We start from the raw sequence: 25,992 nt of genomic DNA, 5'->3' as shown, positions 1-25,992 counted from the left end.
AAGCAGGGCAGGAAGAAATCTCAAGTCTTTAGGCTGCTTCTAAAAGGTTGCACCATTAAGGAAGGTGCAACTGAAATTAATTTATTCCAGAGTTTTTAATACTACCTTTTAAGACTGGATGCTGCCAGTAACTAAGTAAAAGTGCCTGTGTATTTCACCTCCCACCTCTTTACCGAACCCTCGTCTGAGTGCCTAACCCTGTGACGCTGATGTACGGCGGAGTGGTCTGCAGCGTGTGCGCCTGTGGCTTCTTCAGGCAGGCATGCTTATCTGTTAGCGTAACAGATGTCATTAATTGTCACTCAAAATAAAGCTATAAAAATCACAGTTGTTTTTAAAGACCAACTTCTTTAATGATACATACCAGTGTTATACTAAGCTTATAAAATAAAGTTGTCTGCATGTAAATACAAGAGAAACATGAAGAAATCAATAGTGATCAGGACAGGGATTTCCATTCCTGTACAAATTTAGAAATGACTCAAGAGAAGATAAATTAACATACATGGCTGTGACACTAGGGACATGGGTGTAGGCAAGGTGATCCATTTATTGAAAAAAGAGGGCAGATCAAGGATTAAGACCTGAACAGGAGATCCAGTCTTAAATGGGATGCGAAAAAGCAAACACCACACGTGGATACCAAGGCGTTTTTCTCAAGTATTAGATTCTTTGGGCGAGTTTGGAACAGCACCGCTTCCCGCTCCCTCACAACACAGGACTGGAGGTGCTGACAGCCAGCCCCCAGCATCCTGACGGAGGGCTGGGATAGGCCATCCCGCCTGCAGTTTGTGGGGCTTGAAGAGGACAATAGGTCGGGGGTGTTTGTGAGCGCACAAAATAATACAGGCTTTAACAGCCCCTTGCGCAGTAGTGAAACTTTTGGTTTTCAACTGTGCCTGCCACTTACTTACACTTCATAAAAAGCCACGTGAGTAGCTAACCGTGTTGTCCCACGTGTATTGCTTCACAGCTTCGTTTCTGCAGTTACAAGCAATTCAAAACTCTTAAATGTTAGAGGCAAGCCTCTTGGCTTCTTACCAAAGATCTGTCCATCTTACCGCAAGACAAACAGTATTGCACTTCAAGGTTACCTTAACTGAGTTACAGAATCTCTTTCTTTAAGGACTGAAGCATTACTTATGCACATCCATTGCGTTATGTGTCTGCTTAAAAAGATAAGCAAGAGAAATTAATTTTAAATTAATACTGCAGTGTACTGTGAAGATGACAAAGCATAGGCCCTCTCTGTACTTATATTTCTAACGCTGAAAAGGTTGTGCCGTTCCCAGGCTGGTTTAGCACAGCGGTCTGCAGAACCAGCCCTGCCCTGTCACTGACTCAGTGGTCCAGGATCCGGAGATTGCCAGACACGATTTTGTTCTCCAGTAGAGCTCCAGCCGGGATGTCAATTCTGTCGCCATGATTTGCAATGATGATAACTGTTCCCTGGGTTTACAGAAGAGAAAACAAGTGATTAGAAACTTTCTACTATTAACCCTTGGCTTGGACTGACCTAGAGGAGGGTTGTCTGGAGGACGAGTCAGGTGTCAGCTGTAGCACAGCCAGCTCCTGGATGCATTTAGTTGTATTGTGTCTGCAGAGACTTTTTTCTTCCCCCACAACAAAGGTTTTAAACAAGTAATATTGGAAACACTGCAATTACCAGCAGAGATACCATCAGCTTACAAGCAGAGCTGATGCCTTCTTTGAAGATACAGGCTTGCTGTAAGCGCTCTTATCATCATGTCTGCTTGCTTTTAGGTGGAAGAATGTTACCCAGAGTAGTATGCCCCAGCACAGCTCACCGTTACAGCTATAAGGCAAACACACGGAAGGAGCTGGGAACAGACAGGCGCACGTCAGCGTGCAGGCTGACCACAGCTTAAGGTCCCTCAAATGCTGGTGGTTGCAGCCCCACCTTACACCCATCTCTTGTCAGCACCTGAACTGCCTAGGCTGTTACAGGACCATGAGAGCATTGTGCCAGGGTTGGCCAGATCCTAGGGAAGGATTTGAGAGATGATAAACTCTCTTAAGCTCCAGCATTCACTAGTAAATCAAGCACCCCAAGTTGCTAAGAAGGGGGCTGTGGCTGTCCAGCTAGCTCCAGAGGGGAGGTGGTACATGCTATGTAGAGCTAAAGGACCAAGATGTAAGCATTGTTTTGGTCTGCAGTGTTTTTGACGTTCATAGACAAACCTCAGGGACTATACAGTGAAGCAGCTATACCAGTGACACCCTGCGCTCCTTCACAAGGACACGGTTCACTATGGGGCCAGTTACTCAATTCCTAGGAGGGCTTCCACGGACTCTGTGCAAAGGTGCTGACGTAGGCAGGACCGGTCACCAAGGAGCAGAGATCAGGCACATTTATTGCAGGAGCATCCCAACGACACACTCACCTTTAATGAGACGTTCTTCCCAAATGTAACGTCACCTGAAACCGTGAGATGATCCAGCTCCAGCATATCCGGAATACTTTCAAACCTCCGCAGGTAATCTTGAACCTTTTGGAAAGAGGAAAGAATAAAGACAGTTTTAAATCCATCTGTGGATTAAGACAAGTGTGGGAGCTTCTTGAAAACACCTTTCAGGGACCTTTCTGGAATCTACAGCTGATACATTACAAGAGTTGCTACTTTGAAAGCAACGTGGCATTGTCGTTTCTGTCAGAGATAACTATGAGAAGCAGTGAGGGCAGTACCCCACCAAAGCTGGGCAAGCTCTAGAGAGCACACACAACCCAATTCACCTTTCGTTTCCTCAGCTGACGGGGTAAAGGAGCACCCAACAGCAGTATGACATCATGCACATGTTAAATAGTTTGTATTCTCACAGCCTAACAGTTCTTTACAAAGAGCAAAAGGGATTGCCCAGATGGGCAGAGGTGGGTAAAGTAAACCTCACTTTTAACGTATTTATTGCTATGGAGTGTATTTCTATTCAGAAAAATAAAAACAAAGTTTAATTCTAGGAGTTTACCTTTGTGAAAGAACTTCCCAGTTTGACAAGAGGCACTGTTGGAAATTCACGCTTCTCGCTCATCGTTAGAGATCCCGCATTAAGGCTATACAAATTAGACATCACAAGCAAGAGATCTGACGTGGTCTTAACAGGCAGAAAACGACTACGAGGTACGTTTATCCCCAGAGAATTCTCAAAGCTCTTAATAGCAGCACCAACTGCGGTCTCCAACTGGATAACATTCAAGCCTCCATCCAGAGTCTGGAAGAGAAAACTCATGTAAACATGACCAGTGGTAACGGCACGAGTGCAAGCCAGAGCTCTGCATTTACCGACAGACTGGCTCCTTGTTGAAGGCAGCAGTCCGTTTAGTTACCTAGAAACGAACAGTTCTTTTGAGTCCATTTCCTCTAAAAATCTTCCTAGCTGATTACCTTTGGGTTGACAATGATCTCCATGTCAATAGCGTTCTTCTCTTGCAGCCTTTTAATCGCAGACAGAGCAATCCACAAATTGTTGGTATTGAATATTTTGAATTTTGACACGGACTTGAACTCATCCACGTGTGCTTTTGGGACCTGAGCTATCTCCACCAGCCTCAGCTTGTTTTCGTATTGTGTGAGCGTGCCACCCTGCAAGGGTCAAAGAAGGAGTTTTAAGTCCTGTCCATGAGATGCCAGAGAAACCCTCCCTTCACCCCAGACACAGTGTTTTGTTGGCATTTAAAGTTGGACCTCAGTGAAAACATGTCGCTTGTGTTCAGCTACCAGGTTACTAATTATAGAGTATGTTTAAAGTACAGTCAGAACCGTCAAACGATCGTGTTTCAGCCCTCCAAGACAGTTAGTTCTTGTAATGAAAGTTGGTGAGAGTATTTTGCAAGTGCTGCTGTTGTCAAAAATCACCTTCATCAGCAGTACTTTACTAGATTACAGAGCAAAATCTAAATTAAACCTAATTGTTCTGTATTTGTGGCACTTGGAACTGTATTCTTGCAGTGCATTTCTGTGGTTTTACAGGACTAGGTCAGAGCTTTCTTAGTATCTAATGAATATAGAGGGGAAAAAAAAAAAAATCACATTTCCTCCCCGTCCTCCTATTTAAAAGAATAGAGTCAAAGTACAGTTACGGGACCAATTACCGCACGCTAGAAGTATTTGATACGTGCCACAAACACCTGACAAGTTGTCAAACCTGGACTTTGCGCAAAGTCAAGCGGTTTGGGCAGGAGCAGATCAGCAGCCACACCAAGCTGAGCTGAGCAACGCACACCTCCACAGCTGGGTAGGTAGCTCAGGCAGGTTTCAGTCAGCAGAGACACAACTGCTGGATCCCACCCCTCCGTGCTCTACTTTTACCATCCCCAAACTTCTCCCCCGTGTGATGCTTTGGGGAAGGTTGTGACCTGCAGCAATCACTTGTGTTTTCGGTCATCAGTCAAGTCCAGGCTGTCCTTGCCTGCTGTTGCCCAGAACCTAGATCCAATTTGTTCCATGAATTAGAACTTCATAACCTTGTTGATTTTGTGCCTCTCAAATTAGATCACAGCTGACGTGTTAAATGGTGCCTGAAATAGCTATACAAAGATTTAATGTATGTCTGAATTCATGCATACAGACGAGATTTTCACCAACATGCCAGGCATTCGGACAGGCTTGCACAACTATTTCCCTTTACCTTCACATCCGCCCTGGTTTTGTTTGTGACTTCCATGACAAATTCACAGCGTTTTCCATTGGGTGGGTTCATAAGATGATTAAGAATGTAAAGGTCCACAGTGGCACCCAAGTTATCTATATTGGATACAAAAATATATTCCTTCCCCTCTCCGATAAGGTTATCCAGCAGGCCAGAGTTATAGAAACTGGCGTAGATATCTCCATGGCCTGGGGGATACCAGCACTCCGTGTTCTCTCCTGAGTAGGACACATCCTTGGCTATTGGCAGCAGAGTTTCCTTGTTAATTCTAGGATACCTGGGAAGACAACAGGCTTTGTTAAGTTCTCACCAACGTCAGACTACCATAAAGAAAAACATAATATTAACAGTGCAACTTCATACAGCTTTTGAAGGTATGCTTTCTGGGTTAGCATGGTCCATCCAAACACTGAGCTGTCACTGAGAAGCTACAGAATGCAATCTCTCACTCAAGGATTTAAAGCCACTCTTGTCAGACCATGCTGTCAAACAGCTTTCCTCTGACACGCAGGTTCAGAGCGTGCCAAGCACGCCTCTGACATCATCAGCCACTTTAGATTAACGTTTGTTCTTGATATAAGGAAGCCATGTTCTGTCTCCCGCCAGAGCCCAGGTACCCTAAAAGCAAATTCAGGAATCAAGTGGCCGGCATCCAGTACACCATTATTCACACATTTCTGTCTTAGAAACCGTGTCCCCCCCCAGCCCCTCTCCCCAATTTTAATATATTGCCTGTGACTCTGCTTAATGCCCTCTTTCAAAGAAAGAGGCCCAGAACAGAGGCTGAACATGGGTACAGAAGGCACTATTGCTACCTCAGCATCTCAATCTAAAAACCCACACTATTTGCAATACAGAGAAACACAAGCTAGTTTTTCCTTCCAGCCCAAGTGGAGAAGTTTTTTGATACCTGCTTTGATTAAAAGTATATATCTTCACACGGCTGTGACTGTATTTCTGCAAGATTTTCTTTGTGTCGTCATCAGTGTTGAAGGAATTCATGAGAACAAGAGGAACATCGGTGTTGTAGGATTTGTTTAAATGCTGAAACGAGAAAGAAAGAGTAAATTCGGCATGTATTATTAGCTTTAACTCCTGACACCTAAGATTTTGGGAGAAACAAATTACATAAAACAGACTGGAAATAATAAACGCATGAGAGAAAAGAGAGATGCACTTACGCTGATGGAAAGGATACTCTATCAGGTACAGGAAAACAAATCCTTCTAAGTAGTAAAGTTAAGGCCCATATGAATTCATGTATAATTAATCTTTGTTTTTAAATCTGCCTTGAGATTTAAAATTTAAAAAGCATGACACCACAAAATGATTATTTTAAATTGTAGGCTACTGTTGATTACAAAAGGCCTGTTTTCCCTCAGATTATTGAAGTCTGTCAGGGTGAAGTTTCAAAGCCTTCTCTGCACAGTAAGCACTTTTGAGCCTTCTTGGCAGGCTATGGGATGGACAATAGTATCAAGAGTACATAATGAATGAAATGTCACCACGTTCATTATTTGGGAATCTGTAGAATGGAGTTGAAATACACAAGAGCATTTCCATGTGCACAGCAAAGGCAAAAAAATCAGAAAACATGACAGTGTTCCATCAAAAACAGAGTGTGCAGGAAAAAAAAAAAGATACTCCAGTGAGTTTTAAGCTTTGTGTATCAGATCACCCTCATCTGCCAGGGAGCGTTTGGGATCATTACCCTCTGGTGGAGTTGGAGGCTTCCACAATGACCCTTTTGAGAAAGAGCCCGCAACACCAAAGGATTAGGACTGCGTTAGTTGCGTATAAATTTTAGTCTGCTATAGAACTGTCTAACATACATGGGAGAGTCACTGCGAACAAACACCACACTGAGGCAAAAATTGCTGGAGCTCTAGAAACCATGGAACAGGCATACCCAGTTTCCTACTCTAATGACCATCTTAATTATCTGCTGTAAGAGGAATATTCTGCATTAAAAACATAAGCTGAAATGTCCTCCCCTCAACACCGGCAGCTGTTACTTTCTTTTACTTTTCTTTCTTCAGAGGAAAATGCCAGCAATCACTTCCAGCATGAGAGTTTTAATTTGACATGGAACTTGGAGCTGCTGTGAAGAGCTTTGTTCTAAGAAAAATAAATAAATAAAGCTTTTAAAAAGCTAAACTTAAACTTGCACCTGGAGTTAGCCATGCCAGGCCAGCTCTACAATTGGATTGCTTGCATTTCTGGACACAACCGCCACAGTGCACAGGCCGAATTACACTTGTGCTAACACGTGTGGAGTGGACAGAGTCCAATTGCCGATTACTCCGTCCCTTTCATGCCTGTTCTTTCCAAAACAATCCTCCACTTCACCACTAGCACTGTGACCAGACCTCATGTCCCTCTCCTCTTCCTCTGGGCAAGCCTCCACTGTGATCCCTCTTAAAGGGTCACACAGGAGAAGCTCCGTGTGCCTTGCTTCCTCCGCCGTAGAAAGAAAAGCCCATCAAAAGTTACCTCAATCTGCTGGACTGTCAGATCCAAGAAGGTGTTCTCGTTCCGCACCCCGATAAGACTTTTTGGGCCTTTACAACCCATGCTTGTGCCCAAGCCGCCATTTAGTTTCACAACCACCAGCTTGTTCAAGACAGAAGCAATGTTGTCGGGCAGTCCTCTGGCCTTTATCTTCTCATAGGGCTGGATCTGTAAAAACAAACAAACAAAACAGCAGTCAGATTATTTGGAAGGCAATTGCTTTCTCCTAAAACCTTTCAAAACTTCAAATTTGGCAACAGTACCCACACTTGTTTATATGATTTATGACACTAAAGAACATTTGCAGAATGAGTCTACAATAACCTGATCTGTTATAATACAAACAACCTGATTTGTTACTATAATAACCTCTTCTTGAGAAGTTCTACAGACTCTGTGACATTAGTTACAATCAGCTTCATCCAGGTGAAAAAAATGTCTCTGCTCTTCCAGGTAGAGGGAACTTACTCAATAGTAAGGAAGAAGTCAGGCCACTTATGCCACTTATCGCCCTCCTCTTGCCTTACAGGACGAGAGGGGGTCTCTTTGTGAGCCATCTCACTCACTTCCCCAAGAAGATGTCCCCCTTCAGCCAGACCACAATTTAAGAACACAGGCTCTGCATGCAGGACATAAAATTTTTCTTCCCTCAGCAGCTTAAACTCACAGATTTTTTTGGTACTTTGCTTTGGGGTTGTCAGAGACAACGTTCTTGGCAAAAGGTTGGTTCTTTGACTCAGTTGAAATCAATTTTATCCCAACTACTAGTCCAATATAGTAATTAATCTCTTCCAATAGCGTGCTACAAAGTGGAAGAAAGCTCCTAGTTCTTATCCTGCTATTTTCAGGATGTGTTCATCCAGCTCACATTACACCTTGCAGAAAGTCTTCTACCTTGCTGACAGCTATATCCTACAGGTTTACAAACAGAGTAGGGGCTACATTTGGGGCTAGTGATGGAGAGCAAAATCAGGCTTGTAATGACAGTGTGCCTCGCATTAGGCATTCCTTGTCTCCTAATCCAAAGCACCTAAGTCAAAGAAACAAAGGTAACAATGCAACAACGAGTATCATGCCAAAACTGTTAGAGCAAAATCAATATAATTATCCTTTAGCCTGCCCTTCTAGAGATTTTCTGTTGAAGAAAAGCCTTGGTGTTTCAGTGCTGTGTGTATTCGAGCAGCAAGAAAATGATTTTAATTCTGATAAGGGGTGTGCAAGATCCACAGCTGATTTCCAAAACCAAATACATACAGCGTAGTTTTCAGAACTGCGCTTGCTTTAGGCAAATCAGGTTGGGGTTCAAATGGAAATTCACATTGCACTGGAACAAGAGTCGTATTTCCTACTCGGATGTGCTGGGGCAGAGAGGAGAGTTTGCGCAATTCCAGCATTCCAGTACACCACAGGATTAGAGTAGATCCCTCACATGAGGGAAATTCTGCCCTATGCAGGATCTGGAAAGCTTACGGTATATATTTAAAGATAAGATCACTCCACAAGTTACAGCATAATGACTAACTAAACACTCATTACTCAAACAGTGGAAACGGGCCCAGGAGGAACATCTTGACGCAACTGCTTAAACTCATTCCGTTTAGAAAAATCTCCCAACACATATGTACTCCAAAAAAGCAAGCGATTAACTTAACTTGAAAGCCCCACTTTCTCACTAGAACATTTTTAACTAATATGAAAACATTAAATATAAGAATAGCACCAGATTCCCTGTTGAAACACTCCAGCTGTGAAACATTAAAAATATATGTCAATGTTGTGACTTAATTTTTGGCTCAGTGGGCAGTGTTACTGGGGAACAAGACAAATTTTGATAGTTTTGTGATGTGTACCCATCAAAACAAAGATATGCAACTAAAATGATGAGGCTTGACGAGTAACCCTAGTAATTACTTTCTTTTAATGCAATTTTTAAAGCCACAGGCTGCATAAATGCCAGGAACTTTGCTGATTGTTTCTGGCAAGTACTGGGAATACAGGTACCGCCAGACTATACTGTTCCCAGAAGAGGTAACATCCAGACTCGCTCATGACTCTGTAACTAAGATTTAACCAACACATTCAAGAGAGAAATGTTTCCGTCTACATGCTCTTAACCAAGTTCTTGCATTCCTACCCACCAAGTAAGTTCAGACTTAACTGTACTTTTCCATGTTTCAAAAGCAGTAGAGGCTCCCTGTGCCAAAAACCCCCGAGACAGAGTATGCAGGTAAGGGGCTTTCGAAGTAATGCACAGACTATCCAAAGTGTAAAGTTATCATTGCATTCAAGATAAATACAATTTAGCTTGTATGAGTGAGAATGAAAAGGGAAATCTTACGTATTTAAGCTACCACTTCCCAGCTAAGTCACAGTCGCAGACATGGTAGTTAAACAGTTTTTATTTCCCTCTTTCAGCAGGCTAGGAGGTAAACGTGGAGTTGTCATGGCTCAGGCAGCAAGCAGTAACGCAATCACTGCTGCAGTCATCTGCTAATAATTTCTCCTTAGAGAAAGAAATTACCTGATTAAACAAAGCAGATGATGTTGGCATGCTATTTCCCTTTTAATCTGCAGAGAATGCTAGCCACAGGAACAGCAAGCCATTTTAGTCATTGACAAGCACACAGATTTGTCAGTAAAATCTGCATGGACCAGTAAAGGACCAGGGAGTGGAAATTTGCCAGCCAAGGCTTTAACTTCAACACTAACATTCAGACAACCAGAACTTTGATCCCTAGAAATTTACCTACGTCACCACAATTTGATTCACAGATCTCAGAGGGTTTTCAAACAAGGTTTCGGAGGGTCCCAGCAGTTTGACAGACACTGTCTCAGTTTTGACTTTGTATCATAAGATTATGAAATAAAAACACAACACTTAGACAATAATGCATTACTCAAGTGACCCAAGTATACTAAATCAAAATGACTGCTCTGGATTTCTGCTACCTTGAACTGGTTAAAAACAGGCTCCTTCCTTGTTAACTAGCTAGTTAAAAACAACTCTCCAAGATCATTAAAAAGGCTGACAACTTTAAATGTGTAGCTTAACTGATAATTTCACAACTCGCTATGAATAATTTACGCAAATTCCTGCTATAGGCCAAATACATTACTGAAAGGTATCTTAGTTGGACCACTTTGCTAGGGAAGCAATACACTAAAGTCTTCCCGTTCCAGCCTTCTCATGTGAGGGTGTGACAGCATTCGTTTTAGGCAAAAAGGTTCTTTATCTAGCAGTATCAAGAAATTAAACAACTGTTCTAATCACAAACACGTCTTCACAATTAGTCAAGCAGTCCCTAGAGATAACAGGATTGCGCCATATATTACTCCAAGAAACGCAGGCAGGATACAAAATATCGTAAGCAGAAGGGAAATATTCATCCATTTTTGCCTTGCTTTTTTCTTTCCATGCCCTCTCCCAGATTTGCTGATTATGATCTCTGACCAGCTGCAGGCTTTTCCGACTCTCCCTTTTCTACCCCAAACCCTGGCGCTGCGTCCTGCCTCCAGGTTATAAATTCTGCTCAATTGCCTCATCCGAAGATGACTGAAGATTGAAATAAGTAAGGAAAGAGACAGCTGAGGTTGATAAGAGGGAAGAAGGTGGAAGATAAGGTGACAGCTAGAAATGAATGGAGTCTCAGGGCACAGGGGTGAAAGACCCCAAACCAGACCTGAAGTAACAGAAAATAAAACACCAAGCAAACCGCCAGTTTTCCAGTACAAAACTACTACAGGGCTCGGGCATGAGACTTCGCAGAAGGTAACAGTGATGCCCAGTAACACAAATGTCAAACCAGTAAATCTTATCAAAACATTCCTCTTCATTTTAAATTTAACAGCAGCATTTTGGAAGCATCTCCACAGTCCTACTTCAGCAGAGGTTTAAAAGAGCAGGCACCAGTTCCTAACCACAAGCTCCTCCAGCAGCATCTGCCCTTAGGTCTCTCTGAGGTAAGGCTCTTAAAAGTTAGGGTTTTTTTTAATTTTGGTTTGTGCCTGTAGAGTCAGGAGCTCAGCATCCTAGGAGATCTACAAAACAAGATTGTTTGGGTGTTAGGCAGCAATCTCTCATGCTTCTTTTAATGCAGAAGATTCATTCATAAAGTCTAAACAACTCACAAAATATTTTTTAAAAGTTTAACTGTACTCAGACTTGTGGTAAATAAACGGCAACATCTGCACTCATACGAAGTTGTAACATTACACAGGGAAGATGTAAAACATCTCAAAACAAAACAGTAACTGTTGATTTGCTCGTTTTCGAAGTTGCACGTTCTCCGCATCAAAGATGCACAACACACCGGCCTTGATGCTTCCTGCTCCTTAAAGGGGTGAAGAGGAATAGAAGCGGGCCCAACCTACTAATGGTTGCAATATTTCTACAGGGCTTGTACTCTTCCTTCCCCCACACCAGAAGTGGTAGGAGGTGGACAACTGGAAAAGTCGGATCAACAGCAGCAGCTTAATAAGGAAGACTAACTGTAAGGTGAGAAACTGGACCTATCCACCTGTGGGGTCTGAAGGAAATGTCCCTCCCAGCTCTTCTCCATTTAGCGACGGCAGGAGCCTACATTTCTCTAGGCATTCTCAAACACTGTTATTCCTCCTCTGCAAGTTGCGCTTGCTCTCCATGGCCCTGAGTTGTGTTCACAGCATCCAAAGGTTAGCACGCTACTAATACTTGTCACTTGCATCTATTCTGGTTTCCAACGTAATTCTGCCACACGCATAAACAACTGTTGAAAGAATACCGGGATGAGAAGATTACTAAGTTGGGGCAGCCGTGGCAACCTAGATAAACATCGTGTCGAAGCCACTTCCTAAATACTCACATCCACCCATCTCAAAAAGGACCATTTCAGATTGCCCACACAAGCACTTTATTTTACAGAGGAACACTACAGCCCTTCATCAGGAAACTTATGACTCGCAATAGAGTTATTCAGCTAAATTAAGACAGAGAAAGCTTTCAGGGCTGCAGAGTTCTTTTATTTATAACTTAGCTGAGAAGCTCATTTCTTCCTGGAAGTGAAATGCAGAGAACTAGGAGACTAATATTTAGGGGAAAAAAAAAAACCAAAACAAACATATACATAACAGGGCTTATAATATACACATGTGCTGTGTGTACACACACAAGCATACTCTTTGAACTAGAAAAGGCTCCCTTGAAAATATTCAGGGATGACAGTAAATAAGGACTAGAAAAGTCAGCTGCTTCAGGTATGAGGAAGTGGGAAAACAGATTATACATGCAGTACCTTTCCTTAGTTGGACAAAAAGGCCAGATTATGAAGTCTAATCAAAGGGAAGCTTGTATGGCAATCTTCACGACAAAGAAATAAAAACTTTATCACGCATGTAACCATGCCTCAAGGGATTGCCAATCAACTACACGTGACCTGAAAAAAAAATCACTAAACACTGGAGGTTTATGGAGCTTGTCACCAATAAACCCGAAGTTCCTGCATGGCATGCCCTCCATAAACCAGAAGCAACTGACCTAAGCAAAACACTGCACAACGACAGCAGCAACAGCAGCTCTAGCAATTAGTTATCGGCAAGCAGTTCTGCAACCAAAAAGAGGCACATGCTAGACTGGTCTTGCATCAGCGATGCCTTAGCGTCCCCAGATGTGTCTGTTCATGCAACAGAGCACATCAGCACGACTGAAATAACACATACCGAAGCTAGGGCAGCAGCACTGCCTGCATCTATCAGAATGTCATCTGGTAAAACAGCACCCACCACGCTTCCTGCGTGAAGACTTCAGCAATCCCTAACAGGACTGCGTGGCAAATAAGACGACTTCATCTGTTCCCACAGATGACTGCCTCAGGCAGTCCAGAGCAGGATGGCTGCTGCGTTGGCATTATACTGCCACATACACTCACTGCCGGGAATGTTTTCTCAGGCTGTTGGGAATTAAGCAGGTGAGAGGGAGAGAATCTCAAGGTCACGGAGGCCAGTAACGCCTGGATCAAAACCACAGGTTCAAGCTGAGCTGTAGCAACACGTTTGCACGTCACGTCTGGTCATCTACTCATTGCAGATCCAGAGGGTAAAACAAGTCAAAGGAACCTTTAACAGAATGGGACTTTTTTCATTTGAGATTTATTGCTAAGTGGAAGCTGGGGGAGGATGGAGAAAGGAAGGAGAAGCGCACCATTTTCACCAGTCTTGCCAAGCTCTCAAAGAGAATTTAGACGTTAAGCACTACCTTACAACAGCTACGGCCATGCTAGACAAGAATAACAGAGGCACATTCTATAAGCTTGAGGCAAACTGATTTTCATGCAGAAGAACTCAAAGTCCTTCGCATCTCATGCATCTCTCTCCTTCCTTTTATCCTTCCTTTTACCCTTGCTTTCCATTAAAAGGACGACTACGTACAAGAAAATCCTTTAGCAATCTTCTAGACACTATACAAGGGTCTTTGATACAAGCAGGTTTGCAGAATGTTAATATGCAAAAATCTAACAGAACTGGAGCTTTTTGATCTAGTGCAATCCCTCTCTCATTCCAAATGCATATCCGTTCAGGAATACCATCTGTTCATAGTTAGTTTATTCTATCCACAGTTCATTTATTCTGCTGTATTTTCAGAAGGAAACATGCAGAATAAATGAGCGAGGCAGGACATGGATACAGCGTTTCAGTGTTGCAGGATGCATCTGAACAAACTGTGGAAGGTGAAAGATCCTGAAAGTTACCAGCATGGATTTGTCAGAAAGGCAGGGACAGCTGATACAGCACAAGGGGTCATGAACGTAGGAAGTGACAGCAGATATCCAATTCCAAGTGCACGCTGAGAAGAATTCACACACGGGCACACATTCTCTCAGTTCTTATCTAAAGAGACTGTTGCCCAAACTACTAAGCACTTTTTTTACTCTGTAACCACACTGATCCTTACGATCCCCGTACCCACAGCCCATTACCTCCCAAAGGTCAATAAGAAATTAGTTACTCAAGGGTCAGGGTAGCTGAACCTTTTGCTCCCCAAAAACCACACAGTGCTGCCATTTCAGAGGACATATGTGGTAACTTCATTCCAAAGTTCCTAGAACTTTTCAGGAACAGAAGCGTGCAAAAAGCAGAATCTCACTGTGTTCTGTCAGCAACAAAGACTGTGTTCATGTTGGGTAGACATCCTTAAAAACAACTGCTCTTCTCATTAACAAAGAGTTGATAAACACCGATTTTAATGTACTGAAGGTACATCAGAAAGCTTAATGAACAATTCACTACCAGCAGGATCTACAGAGATTTACACTTGGTGCTGCGCACAGTTTGGGAGAGAAATGTGACTAGATACATACTCCCTACCATCACTTCCCGTCCACTCTAAGGTCAATACTGCTCCCTATTAGACTGCAAATGGATTTAAAACATTTAGGTTTGAGCTTTAGCTGGGTGGGATGCAAGTCACACCCACAATGTTCAGACGCTGTCTCAACAGCCAGAAAAATGATTTCAACTTTCAAGTCTCGCTACGTTCTTCTTGCATCACTCACAACATAGCTCTCCAAAAAGAAGAAAGTCTGCCACTCAGTTCAGGGCCAGACTGCCTCGAAATCATTTGCTTTTGCTGAAGTGCCAACTACCCTTCTATGCCTTCACTATCATGTCTGCAACTAGCTTATGCAGCTCAGAGTAAAATCCTGATGAAGTTAACAGTTCCATCCAGGCCTTCCATCAACGATTTAATTCATTGGATATTGCATCAGCTACAACACAAAATTTGTAACTCAGCCTCACTAAATATTTCAGTTTCTTTTGGCATAGGCATTGGAAATGACAACTTGGCAATGAAGCCCTGGATCTTGAAGGGTCTTTAATTCAGAAAATAACAAATGTCAAGAACTCAAATTCAAGCAGGATCCTTGCAGCATCAGGACTGCCGGATGCCAGTGCTATCATCTAGCAGTTCCAGTCATGTGTAGGCACTCATATGCAGAACTACCTCATCACCTATGAGCGTATATGCAAGCGTAAGAAGTGCTCCACAGCAATAAAAATCAATTCTTGCTCTCAGGGTTTGGAACAGTGGACTTGACAAGTAAGTGCTGATGGGGAAATACTTCAAGAACAGAAACTGGCAGGAACGACATGGCTTAAGATGCATGATTACACTGTTACTCATTTGAGACATGTCTCAAAACTGTGGTTTGGGATTGTTCTAAGATGACATATCTAGCTTCTTTTGGTTTTGCAGACAATGTCACAGAAGCGATTTTCAGAACAGTTTGCGTGAGGCAACATTGGGAGTTTGACTAACAGATTTCAGCACATTCCTACTGCAAGGAGGTCGGAGGAGTTTATCAGAGACAGACAAAACGAGTATCAGGGCTGTCATCATGGGTAGACTGGACAGGAATACACCCATATTAGTCAGTATGTACTTACAGAACAAGAAGGAAATATTTACTCAGCACCATGTGACAGTTTTAGGAATAGCACCAAGTGAACCCTTAAAACCTGTTTCCAGAGTTGAAGATTAGGAAGATATTTCGCTTTTCAGTAAGAGCATGACATTCTTTTCCTTCATGATATGGTTCATTGAGACGACAACTTGAGCTGCAGACAAGAATGTGACCACTGGGGAAACAAGACCTCTAATAGCCAAGCTCCTTTCACACCCACATTGCTTCGGATGCTGTCTTTACATCCTCGATGAGGTTTTGCATCGCTGCTCTGAGGTTAACTTGATCACTGCATTTCCCCCAGAGGCCTCCCAGCAGGACTTTGCTATTGCTTCCAACTCAAACAAACAGATCACTGCAATCTACATCAACAGGATTAAATTACACTTGCCATGTCCACATTCTTTACCTCCTCTCCTTGTTAACCAGCACTACTCTAAGTACATTTTCTCCTCTGAAGACTCTAACAGTAATGGGTCCTAACTATGCCAGCTATCACTGTAAGCCTTTGGACACGTGGAAGCAAAGCATCTGGAAGGAAAAAACAAGTCAGAAGTTTACCAATACAATGTTCAATCTTCTGTTACCATTGTCTGGAACTTGCAATTTGCTTGCCCATCCGTATTAGTTGTTACACTGAAAACATGGAGGTCAGGGATGAAATCTCCCATTGCAGAGAAAAACGGAGGAATATTACAAGACAATCATTTCTGTTTCAATTTGTTGACAAGAGCCTTTACTTGTCAGTAGATGCTTCAGGAAAGAATAGAAAACTACATTCAAGGAACAAGTACAACGGGTAACACATTAGATGACCCATGGAAGTCTGATCAGAAATTCTGCTCCTGCACAGCACAGCCTCATGACATTGGGCAAAAGCCTAAAACACCTTTCCAACCTAATCTGAAAGTCAGAAGTAGCTTACAGAAATAGAAAATTAAGAGACAAAGCCTATAAATGCAATAAAATATCCATGAACTTTAAGATGTTAAAAATACACAAAAAACCTCCAAACCCCGCACGCTTTGGCACATTTTTGGGTGCTTTCGTATTTTTTATAGATATACACATACGTGTATGTCTGTATGCATATACACACACACGCACATATATACCTAAACGCATACTTTGAGCTCCGCTAGGTATCAGCTGAAGATTACACATGCCAGAATTCTCAGTGCTTTGGACTGATCAAGCAGCAAACCAACTCTCCAAAACGATCACAGGCAAATAAATTCACATTGGGGAGAGTAGGCCATTGTTTTTTAGGCCAGGATACTTGTAGTGCAAGATTCTCAAAAGCAGCCGAGCACCCCACCGCCTCATAAAACAAGGTTGCCTGAACAGGCAATTACACATCACTTGCAAGATTACCAACCAACTTTCTAAACAAGTAATGAGTCTTGTGCGTACCATCCTCTGTGCTGTTCTAACAATACCAGGAGGAGAGTACGCTGTGAGTTTTTATAGCTAGGAAAAGGAAAAACTCAACTAGAGCTGAGCAAAAGCACTCAGAAAATCTGTGTATATTCACAGGCGGATGGATACCTGTCACCCAAAGAACTCAGTACTGCAGTCTTTATTCTGAAGCCCTTCTAAAATTATCACTCTTTACCCCTTCTAAAAGCTCCTACTGTTCTTGCCTATACTAATTATCAGTGTAACTCTGGGATTCTGGTCTTAAATTTTTATCTAATAATTCCAGAACTCATATCCCTTAGTAAAGAATAATATGGGAGAAGTTATACTGCAAGTCACTTGAAAAGGGTTTCATGTAAGACACCTTTCCCTTTCCGTGGTAGGTCCCCTACATGATTGGCACATTAAAAAGGTGGTGGAGGCAGGATAAATACAAGCAGCGTTTGAGGTTGGCAGGAAAATGGAACTCTCATGGTCAGGAAAAAAAAAGGAAATTAAAAAAATACTCAAGAACATTAAGTTTGCTCTCAGTTTTTAAGAGTGACCCAACCCATCTCCTGTCAGATCAGGAAGTCTCCAATTATCATCTTATCTAAGGAATCCTAAAGCAAGAGATATTTATTATGAAGCGAAGGAGGGATGGAAGGATGTTTGTTTGCGGGTATTTTTCCCTATCTTTCTTCTGTGACATTTATCAAGCATGATTACTTGATTTGGATTTCGTACTAGGAAGCGGGATTTCCTCCGAGATCACGCATGCATCTCACCTAAGCCAAAGTGACCCGATTTTGCAGGAGTCTTACCGTTTTGGGTTTGTTTCTTTTCCTTTTTGGTCAAAAGTTGCTATATAGCTAAGGGACACAGATGAGAATGAGCCAGTGCAGGCCAGAAGGAAGACGTGAGATACTCTTTCTAATCTTGCCCTCCTTTCAGCCCTCTGTGACCTTCAGTTTGACCTTTGTCTAACTTCTTTTTTTAAAGAGCTTGCCTTGCCTGGGAACCCCTCATCAGTCTACTTCAGTGTCTTATGATAACCCTCCTGTTTGACATTCGCTCCCAATGTCCTACCTGGTAATTTTCAGTCCTTTACAGAACTTGAAAGTTTTTCCGCTGAAGGTGTGCAAAAACTTTTAAAAATAGACAATAGCTCTCCCTCTCCACAAAGGAGCCCATTCACTCGCATCAAATTGCTGTCATTTAATCCCAGGCCTTATGTTGACACAGAGAACAGTTTATTCCTTTCATTGTTGCAACTACCTTTTTACATATTTAAAAGACTTCTCTCCCCAGAGCCTCACCCTCTCTAGACTAAAAACAACCCCCTTTTCTTCAGCCTTCCTTGTAAGTCATGTTATCTAGAACTCCAATTTCTCACCTTGGCCTCTTTATTGAAGGTGGATTTTTCTCCCCAAAGAACACTTCATTCAGTGTTACAGTACAGAAGAGAGAGACATCACATGTTTCTGAAGTTAAAAGAAAACACTCAACCTTGGAAAAACCCTAGACTTGCTCTAAAACAGCATCATTCTTCCAACGCTTTAGAGAGCAGCACTGCATCTGTTCTGGAAGTAACTGGACAGCCTGCCTTTCAGCTGGAAACAGAGCCTCGATTGAATTGCCACAGAGAGACTAAGAGAAACCACAAACGTGTGAGGACACAGAAGTCCAGCAATATGCCAAGATCACTACACTGGGAAAAGCAAGAATTCATAGCACAACTACACTGATAGTCACGCAAGAGTCAAAAGACAGCCTAGGGCCACAGATGAATCGATAAAATGAGGTTAGGTTTAATAGGAAGTGTTTATTGCAGTACTAAACAGTGCTGAAAAAAATATTTAGTGCTTTTTCAGCAGCAGCTCAAGTGGCAGGTTATAAGTTATAACAACATAGCTGACATTAGAAAATTATACTCAAAAAACCCCCACAGCCAACTACTTGTTTCAGATTCCTCACTTTGACTGCACTGCTGTAGATTACAGAAGTTGCTAAACGAGCTATATAACCCAGCCCACTTGCCATATGTCCCTTTCAAATTATTTAGCAGAATGGATTGCTGGAAACAGCCTCATCTGAAATGCACAACCTTCTTTCACAGGCAGGAGGGAAAGGAGAACAATAAGGGTCCTACCTCCTTCCCCTCTACTGCAAGTTACCATTTACTCCAGAGAAGGTACCGAACGGTAAGATGGCATCTGTCCCATTTTGTTCCCCTGCTCAAAGAACAGCTAACAAAATAACACCAAAATAACACATATGTTAAGCAGGACCTGATGTTCAGGAACACATACAACATACGTCAATAAATAATTATTTTCCAGTTAGAACCCAAAGTGTTGTCCTAGGTGATTTTACAGAACCATGGCAGTTGCGTCCATTCTATGGGCGACGACATCATTTGCTACAAGTAGCAATTATCAGCTTTATGTTCCCTACAGACTGTCACTTCATCACAACTTACAGAATCTTCTGGAGGTCTCTGAATCTTCCCCCAGTCCACAGATGGCCCCTTTTCTTGTAGAAATCTATGAAATAGCTTCTTAAATCCTTCCAGGTCCTTTTTAGCATGCTACAAAGAAGAAATGCATTAGTTAATGCTGGTATTTAATGCATACCTATTCAATCACGGAAGCATTTCTACAAACTTCACGTACAATCTATTCACAAGAGTAATTTTATCAGCACTGAAGTAGAGACAGGCTAAAATTTAAGTAAAGTTCTAAAAGGTACCAGAAGCTCATTTCCACTAAAACTCAAGGTACAAAACCAACGTGGATACCTAAAAGATGTATCTTTAGTCAAAACCATAACCATTAGAGTTTGGCCCAATCTTTAGGACCACAGCTCTACCCTCCCTTTCTGTAATCCATTCAAGATTACATAAAACCTTTAATAACTAAAGATGATTAAACACTTAGTAATAACTCTGTCACCCAGTTTATATGAAACTGAAAGTCTCCTGCTGACATTGTATCCAGGCTACTCTTCCACACAGGATCAGAGCACATCCTAAAAATAAGGATTAGGGTATTCTGTGATTTGTCTCCCTGTATAACATTTGCCGCAATTTCCTGCATCTAATTTCTCGTGCTTCGAGTTGCATCCACGTCATGCTCCTTACCTCTAGCTCATTTGAAGGTGCGGTTGCAAGTATCTTATCAAGTTCTACTTTCATGGAATACTCCAGCTCTTGTCGAATGACTTCCTGAAACTGTGAAGTGCCAGCTTGAGACATTGCTTTGCTGAAATCTTAAACAAAAATAAAAAGACAGGTTAAAGGAAAAAGACGACGACTAGCTTAATTAGACTACAAATAGCCTTCAACCTTCTTTTAAAAATTAATAAACTCACATAATTCAGCCTCATTTGATTACTGTGCTAGTGCCCAGGAATCTAACATTTTTGTTCTTAGTAACTTGGAGAACAGACCTTAAATTGGGGCCACAGAACAACAACCCTTCTCTCAAACTCAAAAAAGTCCCAAAAGACCAATGATCCATCTCAAGAGATGTCTGAAAATCCACAGCAGTACACTTTTTTTGCCAGACAACCAAAGAATTCACATCCTACCGCATCGACATACTTTAGCAAGAAAAAGCGTGAAAAAGCTTTTCACTAAAAAAATTCCTTTATGTAGAACACTGTGATCAAGGGTATCCTTCTGTTCACACAAGCAAATAAAAACATATGCTTCAATTATTTATACAGCGTCCTTTCACACGATCTTCAGTTTGTTCCAGTAAATATTCCCTTACTTTATCGTATGAGTATTTTCATACTACAGCACGCATTTCAGTTACTAAGCAACCTAGAAAATTAGTCTATCACTTCAGCATTTGTTTTGCTTTTGAAAGCGATAAGCTCCATAAACGTGAAAAAGAGTAAATACACAAATGTTCTATACAGTAAAGTCCACATTGCAGAAAGAAAACGTAAGATAACATGACTTTATTTTTCAACAGCATTTGAAGCGAGTGCGTTCTCAAAAGACATTCCAAGTATGTTCTCCAAAGACCTCAGTTAATTTAATTTCTGCCAAATCCCTTAAGTAATCACTTCTCTGTAACACAGAGAGTGATGCATTGCCAAATATAGCCGGATTTTAGAAACACCCTGAATACTCGTGCAAAAAGGGACGGGAAGAAACTTTGCAAGTGAACAGACTGATACTGCCAGAAAATATTGTTAGAAGAGGAACCTGTGTTTAAAGTTTACTTATTTAGAACATGCATGAAAAGGCTATTTTATTGAGAATGTCTAAGAAAGGCAGAGGCAGTTCATTTTAACACACTTTTGATTTTATTTTTTTAAGCAAAGTATTCCTCAGACTCAGTGACAGTATCTAATCCTTGCTTTTGAAGCCCACAGAAGCCATTTTCCTGACTGCACTGTTTTGCAGGTAGGGGAGAAGAGGGAAAAAAAAGACAAGTGCTGCAGTGCAATACTCTGTGTGGTGCAACACAGGGGAAACGCCAGCTCAAGATGAGCAGTACAATGAACAATAGGTTCTTTTTTAAAATCAAATGCTTCATTTAGTAGTAGAAACAGGTAACAGCTGAAAGCCTGTTAGGCGTATCTTTCCAGGTCAAATATGTAAAAGCACGGACAGCTCTTCGTTAGGAAGCACTTCCTCCTACAGAAAAACGAGGAGGTCTGTACCAGCTTAATACTTTCATCCCAAACTGCTGCAAGTGCTGTCTTTTCATTCACACACTGTTTAAACTTGCAGAGAAACAACTGCTAGGAGATACTTTCAGATGTTTGTAATCCTCCCTGCAACATGTTGTAATACATGACTTTTATTACAGCAACAGCCGCGGCCATTTCTCACAGTTCATCAGCCTGTGAAACATGCAAACCTCCCAATATGATGCAACGCATCTCAGAAGAAACTCTGCAAATATCAAGTATTCAAGAGAGACGGTCATCCGTGCTGTTAAACACATTGAGGTTAAGTAAGGCAGAGCCAGCTAGCAACTCTCCCAGGCTGCCATTAAGGAGGAAAATCTTGTTCACTCATAGTAGCCAGAAGACTTGTATCTACCAGATAAAAGCATTTAGAGATTAAGTAACATCACAAACAAAGCAAAAGAAAAAGCCATCATAAAAGCAAATGCATGATAACGTCCTAGTTTGTTGGGTTTTTATAATACTATAAATTCTCCACGACTTAATGAGCAAATGCTAAATGCATTTGATCACCAACATCCTTGCAGAGAAGCAAAGCAAACCTGTTGCTCTTTCCAAACGCCAAGCGTCAAGCACACAGACCAACCAGCTAGAGGGGACATTTCTTACCGAAACCCAGATTACCAAAGCTACCAGCGCTGATGGCTGCACCCTTCACTGGCAACAGAGAATATTTATGCTTGACGTTGACCATTTAACGACTACTGCAACCACTCGGTCTCATCCAGATTCAACATGCCAGGGCACGGTTCCTTGGGGAGAGCATTATTAGTGCTGTTAGTACTATTACTATTATTATTTTGGGGAAAGAGAGAGGAAGGACATGGCTGGAGTCCATAAAAACATGTGTTTGCCTGGTGCAGGAAAAGCATCTATTCTGCGTACGTAAGAATTTAAATACTGTAACTAAGCAGCCAAGAGAAATAGCAACACAAAGCTCTTCTGCTTTTAACGTGCCATTGCAAGGCAGAGGCTTTTAAGCATTTACCTTAAGAGATGTCCACCAGGATTTGGACTGGATGGGGATCTACGGCACTCTCTAAAGGCTCCCCAAAGTAAGACCATGACAGCAGCATCGGTGCGTCCGCTCCAAACATGAACGAACTCAGTACTAGTCGTTTCCGTGTTGCTGCCCCTCAGAGTTTTTGGGAAGAAGCTGGTATTTATGCACCCCAGCCTACCGCTAGCAGAAAGGCAGCTGCAGTCCTTTAACATGAGCTACTGTTAAATTTAACAGCCCGGGTGAAGGTTTTCACCCTTTTCACCCTAGCAGCAACAAGGATGTAGAAAGGGCAGTGCAACTGCATATCTGAAAGTAGTTATTTCCTACAGGCAAGTAAAATTCCCTAAGGCTATAATGAAAAGCAGTTACTGCGCCTCTAAAAATCAGATGGGAGACAGGGGTGTTGGACAATTGCAGCAAGAGATTTCCAAGGGTACACACAGCCACGAACTCCCAAATAATTTTTAAAAAGAAATGCCTCTTCCGAGCTATTTCACAACCAGTGCCTTAGATTTCAGCTTCAGCCCACTTTTATGGGATCAGTATGCTTGAAAACTCATCTGAAGGAAGAAAAGGGTGGGATAAGGTAGTGGAAGTCTCTTGGGGGACCAGCCCACGCAGCACAGAACAAAAGAGCATGACTAAATAGTTGAGGTTTCAGAAAACACTGGGCTTTGCAAAAATGACCACCCAGGGTATCTTACTTTAATGTCTTCAGTCAAAAATGCTTCCTCAAGTAGTAGAGAAAGGACAGCTCTTTAATCAAGTTTGCCATGGTGTCTGACGCGTGGAAAGTTTCACTCAAACCCTCCAGCCCCCGCTGTTATATCTAGCACGCTTTTGTGCTCTGCTCTCACTGCTAACCTGGCCCCTAACCTCCCAGCGTGAACTACTGTGTGTGGCAGAGTGTTTGCGGGTTTACGATACATAACTTTATAATTGACATATGAAAGAACAAAATATGATAAATGAGATCAAGCTAATAAAGAGGAGCTCTTCATACACTATCAGAAACAAAATAAGGGACAGTTGTCCTCAGGAAAATGGCACAAGAACAGAACAGCGGCGACCCCTTACTTAGGGGTTTGTGCATATTTCCTTTCTGCCGTCCCTCCTCTTATTCTACATTAAAAGCGGAGAAAGCATTAAGATTGATTGGTTTTGTTCATTAATTCACTCAGAAGAGAACTTCATTGCCTTGATACTCAGTATACAAGGACCCAACACAGGAGGAAGTCGTGGGACGAGTCAAGCAAGAAGTCCCCTCTCTCATGAAAAAAATGGCTATCTTTTGGGCTGAGCGCTATGAACTGTAATTACTTTTGCAATCCAAGTAAGTATACAGAAAGACCTACAGCAGAGAATTATTTAGGGGTCCTTGGAGCCAGACTGCTTGCATAAAGATCAAGAAGGGTGTCCAGTAAGTTAAAACAGGCAGCTGAACTTTAAACGCTCTATCCTTGAACTCTGTGCTGAGGGGACAGAGTGAATGCCTTAACTTCCACCAACCCCGATGAAAGTTCGAGGCAATTTTTATACCTGATGAGGATGAAGATCTCTTTAAATACCCACACTACGATGCACAATGCTAATAAATATTACTTCGCTTGATTTTTAGAACTCAACATACCCACTCAGCCTTTACGAACATTTTTCTTTGCCTACTACTAGAGGCAAAATTTGTCAACAAATGTTGGACTGAAGAATACGTGAAGTGAAACCTATATGCTCTCTCTCTCCTTAACAGATGAGCAGGTTAGCCTGAGCTAACTCAGAAGTTTGCAACCTAAGAAGCCATTCTTGCCAGCTGCGCACACCAAGAGTTTAGGTGTTTCAGTCAGACACAGCTGACTTCTCAGCCTCGCAGCTGATCCTCATGCTAAAAATATCACTTGACATTGGCAACATGTTTTAGTATTATTGGCCTGATAAAAGAGCACTTAAATGGCAGACACTTTTTTAAAAAAGCTTTTAGGATTGTCAAATCCTTGGTAGTATTTTAAAAACTGGTTATGATCTTTACATCAGTTTCTCCAGCTTTCAGTTTCATAAATAATATCACTTGCCTGCAAGATGGCTACCTTCAGCAGTAGGCTGAGATAAGCCAATTCCATGGAAAGAGAACAATTCAGAACGTATTTTCGTAATGTATTTCACAGCAAGAAGGGGCTTATCTTGATAACTTTCAGAGCGGCCGGCTGAGCAACTTGGCTGTAATGCTTCCCCCCTTCAGCTCTCTGCATTTCGCCCAGGTGCCACAGGACATTTGCAGACAGCTGGTGCATTTACACAGCGAGCGTTGCACAGTCCTGGGCATCCGCTGCATAAGCGACAGCGATCCCCCAAAGCCCGCCAAGGCCCTGGGTTTCCCGCAACATCCAAGTCTGCGTAGCAAAAGACCTTCTTCGTGTTCTTTCTATAGGCAGTGTAACATTTGTTGATAGGCCTGCATGGGTTGCTATTAAGAAAACCTACAGGCAGGGATTTCATTACAAAAAGCGCACACGCACCATTAGGAATATCGGAAAGGAGGGAAAGAAAACTGCCACAGCAATGCACCAAAGTCATTTTTCTTCCCGAAATGACCTCTTGTGGGCTGGTTCCCTGTTTCGCAATAAAGGAATCTGAAACTCAGACCACGTACACACACGCACACACATGCAGAGAGTAAAGGAGAGCACTGGAGCCTATCGGGATCAGAAAACGCCAAAATACACTCAAGCCTCTGAAAAAAAGTGTAGACGCTCGACCTCAGTGCTCTTTCTCCCCCAACTTTAACAGACCTCTTAGTGAAGGGGGGAGATTTGCACTTGCTTGCTGTCCGCTCCCGATCCTGCCCGTCCATCAGCCGTGGATAGGAGCCCTGCCGCTACAACCGCCCGGTTTCACTGTGCGCCTGTACCGCACCAGAGAGCCAGGCACCCACCGAGGTAAGCGAACCGAGCAGCGCAGAACCGGTGGCGGCCCCGCTGCCAAATAACGAATAACACTTTGAGGAAGAAGAAGCCCTTGCACATTGCAACCGGGCTGCTGCACCTACCGCTGCCTGCGCTCCACCGGGCTGCTGGAAAGGAGGGAAGGAAGAAAATAAAAAAAAAAAAGAGAGGTCTACGTATACAGAGCTGAAGAGTCGAAAAAAAATAATTACAAAGCACGTCAGCTTACCTTTCACAAAAGACGACATTTTCGCGTTTTAATAAAATAAATGCTTTGCTCTTATAAACAGGGAGCGAACCGGGTTTGGGGGATCCCTCACCCCGAGGCCGGGCG

General features: G+C 42.4%; 1 protein-coding gene across 1 annotated transcript; it reads right to left on the bottom strand.

Annotated features, from left to right (window-relative positions):
• Positions 1 to 314: 314 nt before the first annotated feature.
• Positions 315 to 25,992, bottom strand: UGP2 (UDP-glucose pyrophosphorylase 2). Its single transcript, XM_059828536.1, has 10 exons — positions 25,888 to 25,992; positions 20,152 to 20,279; positions 19,492 to 19,599; positions 7,159 to 7,344; positions 5,576 to 5,709; positions 4,645 to 4,942; positions 3,402 to 3,599; positions 2,986 to 3,228; positions 2,406 to 2,510; positions 315 to 1,449 (listed from the first exon to the last, which is right to left on the bottom strand). The coding sequence occupies exons 1-10, from the start codon at positions 25,904 to 25,906 to the stop codon at positions 1,342 to 1,344; spliced, it is 1,527 nt and encodes a 508-aa protein (XP_059684519.1). The 5' UTR covers positions 25,907 to 25,992; the 3' UTR covers positions 315 to 1,341.

The sequence above is a fragment of the Gavia stellata genome, chromosome 23 (assembly GCF_030936135.1).
Source record: "Gavia stellata isolate bGavSte3 chromosome 23, bGavSte3.hap2, whole genome shotgun sequence".
NCBI classification, from domain to species: domain Eukaryota; kingdom Metazoa; phylum Chordata; class Aves; order Gaviiformes; family Gaviidae; genus Gavia; species Gavia stellata.
This window is presented reverse-complemented; position numbering and strand designations above follow the sequence as displayed.

Coding starts and splice junctions, on each gene's coding strand:
- UGP2 (XM_059828536.1), bottom strand. Junction 4,943..5,575: donor TATACTTTTAATCAAAGCAG/GTATCAAAAAAC, acceptor TTGTCTTCCCAG/GTATCCTAGAATTAACAAGG. Junction 1,450..2,405: donor GGAAGAACGTCTCATTAAAG/GTGAGTGTGTCG, acceptor CTGTAAACCCAG/GGAACAGTTATCATCATTGC.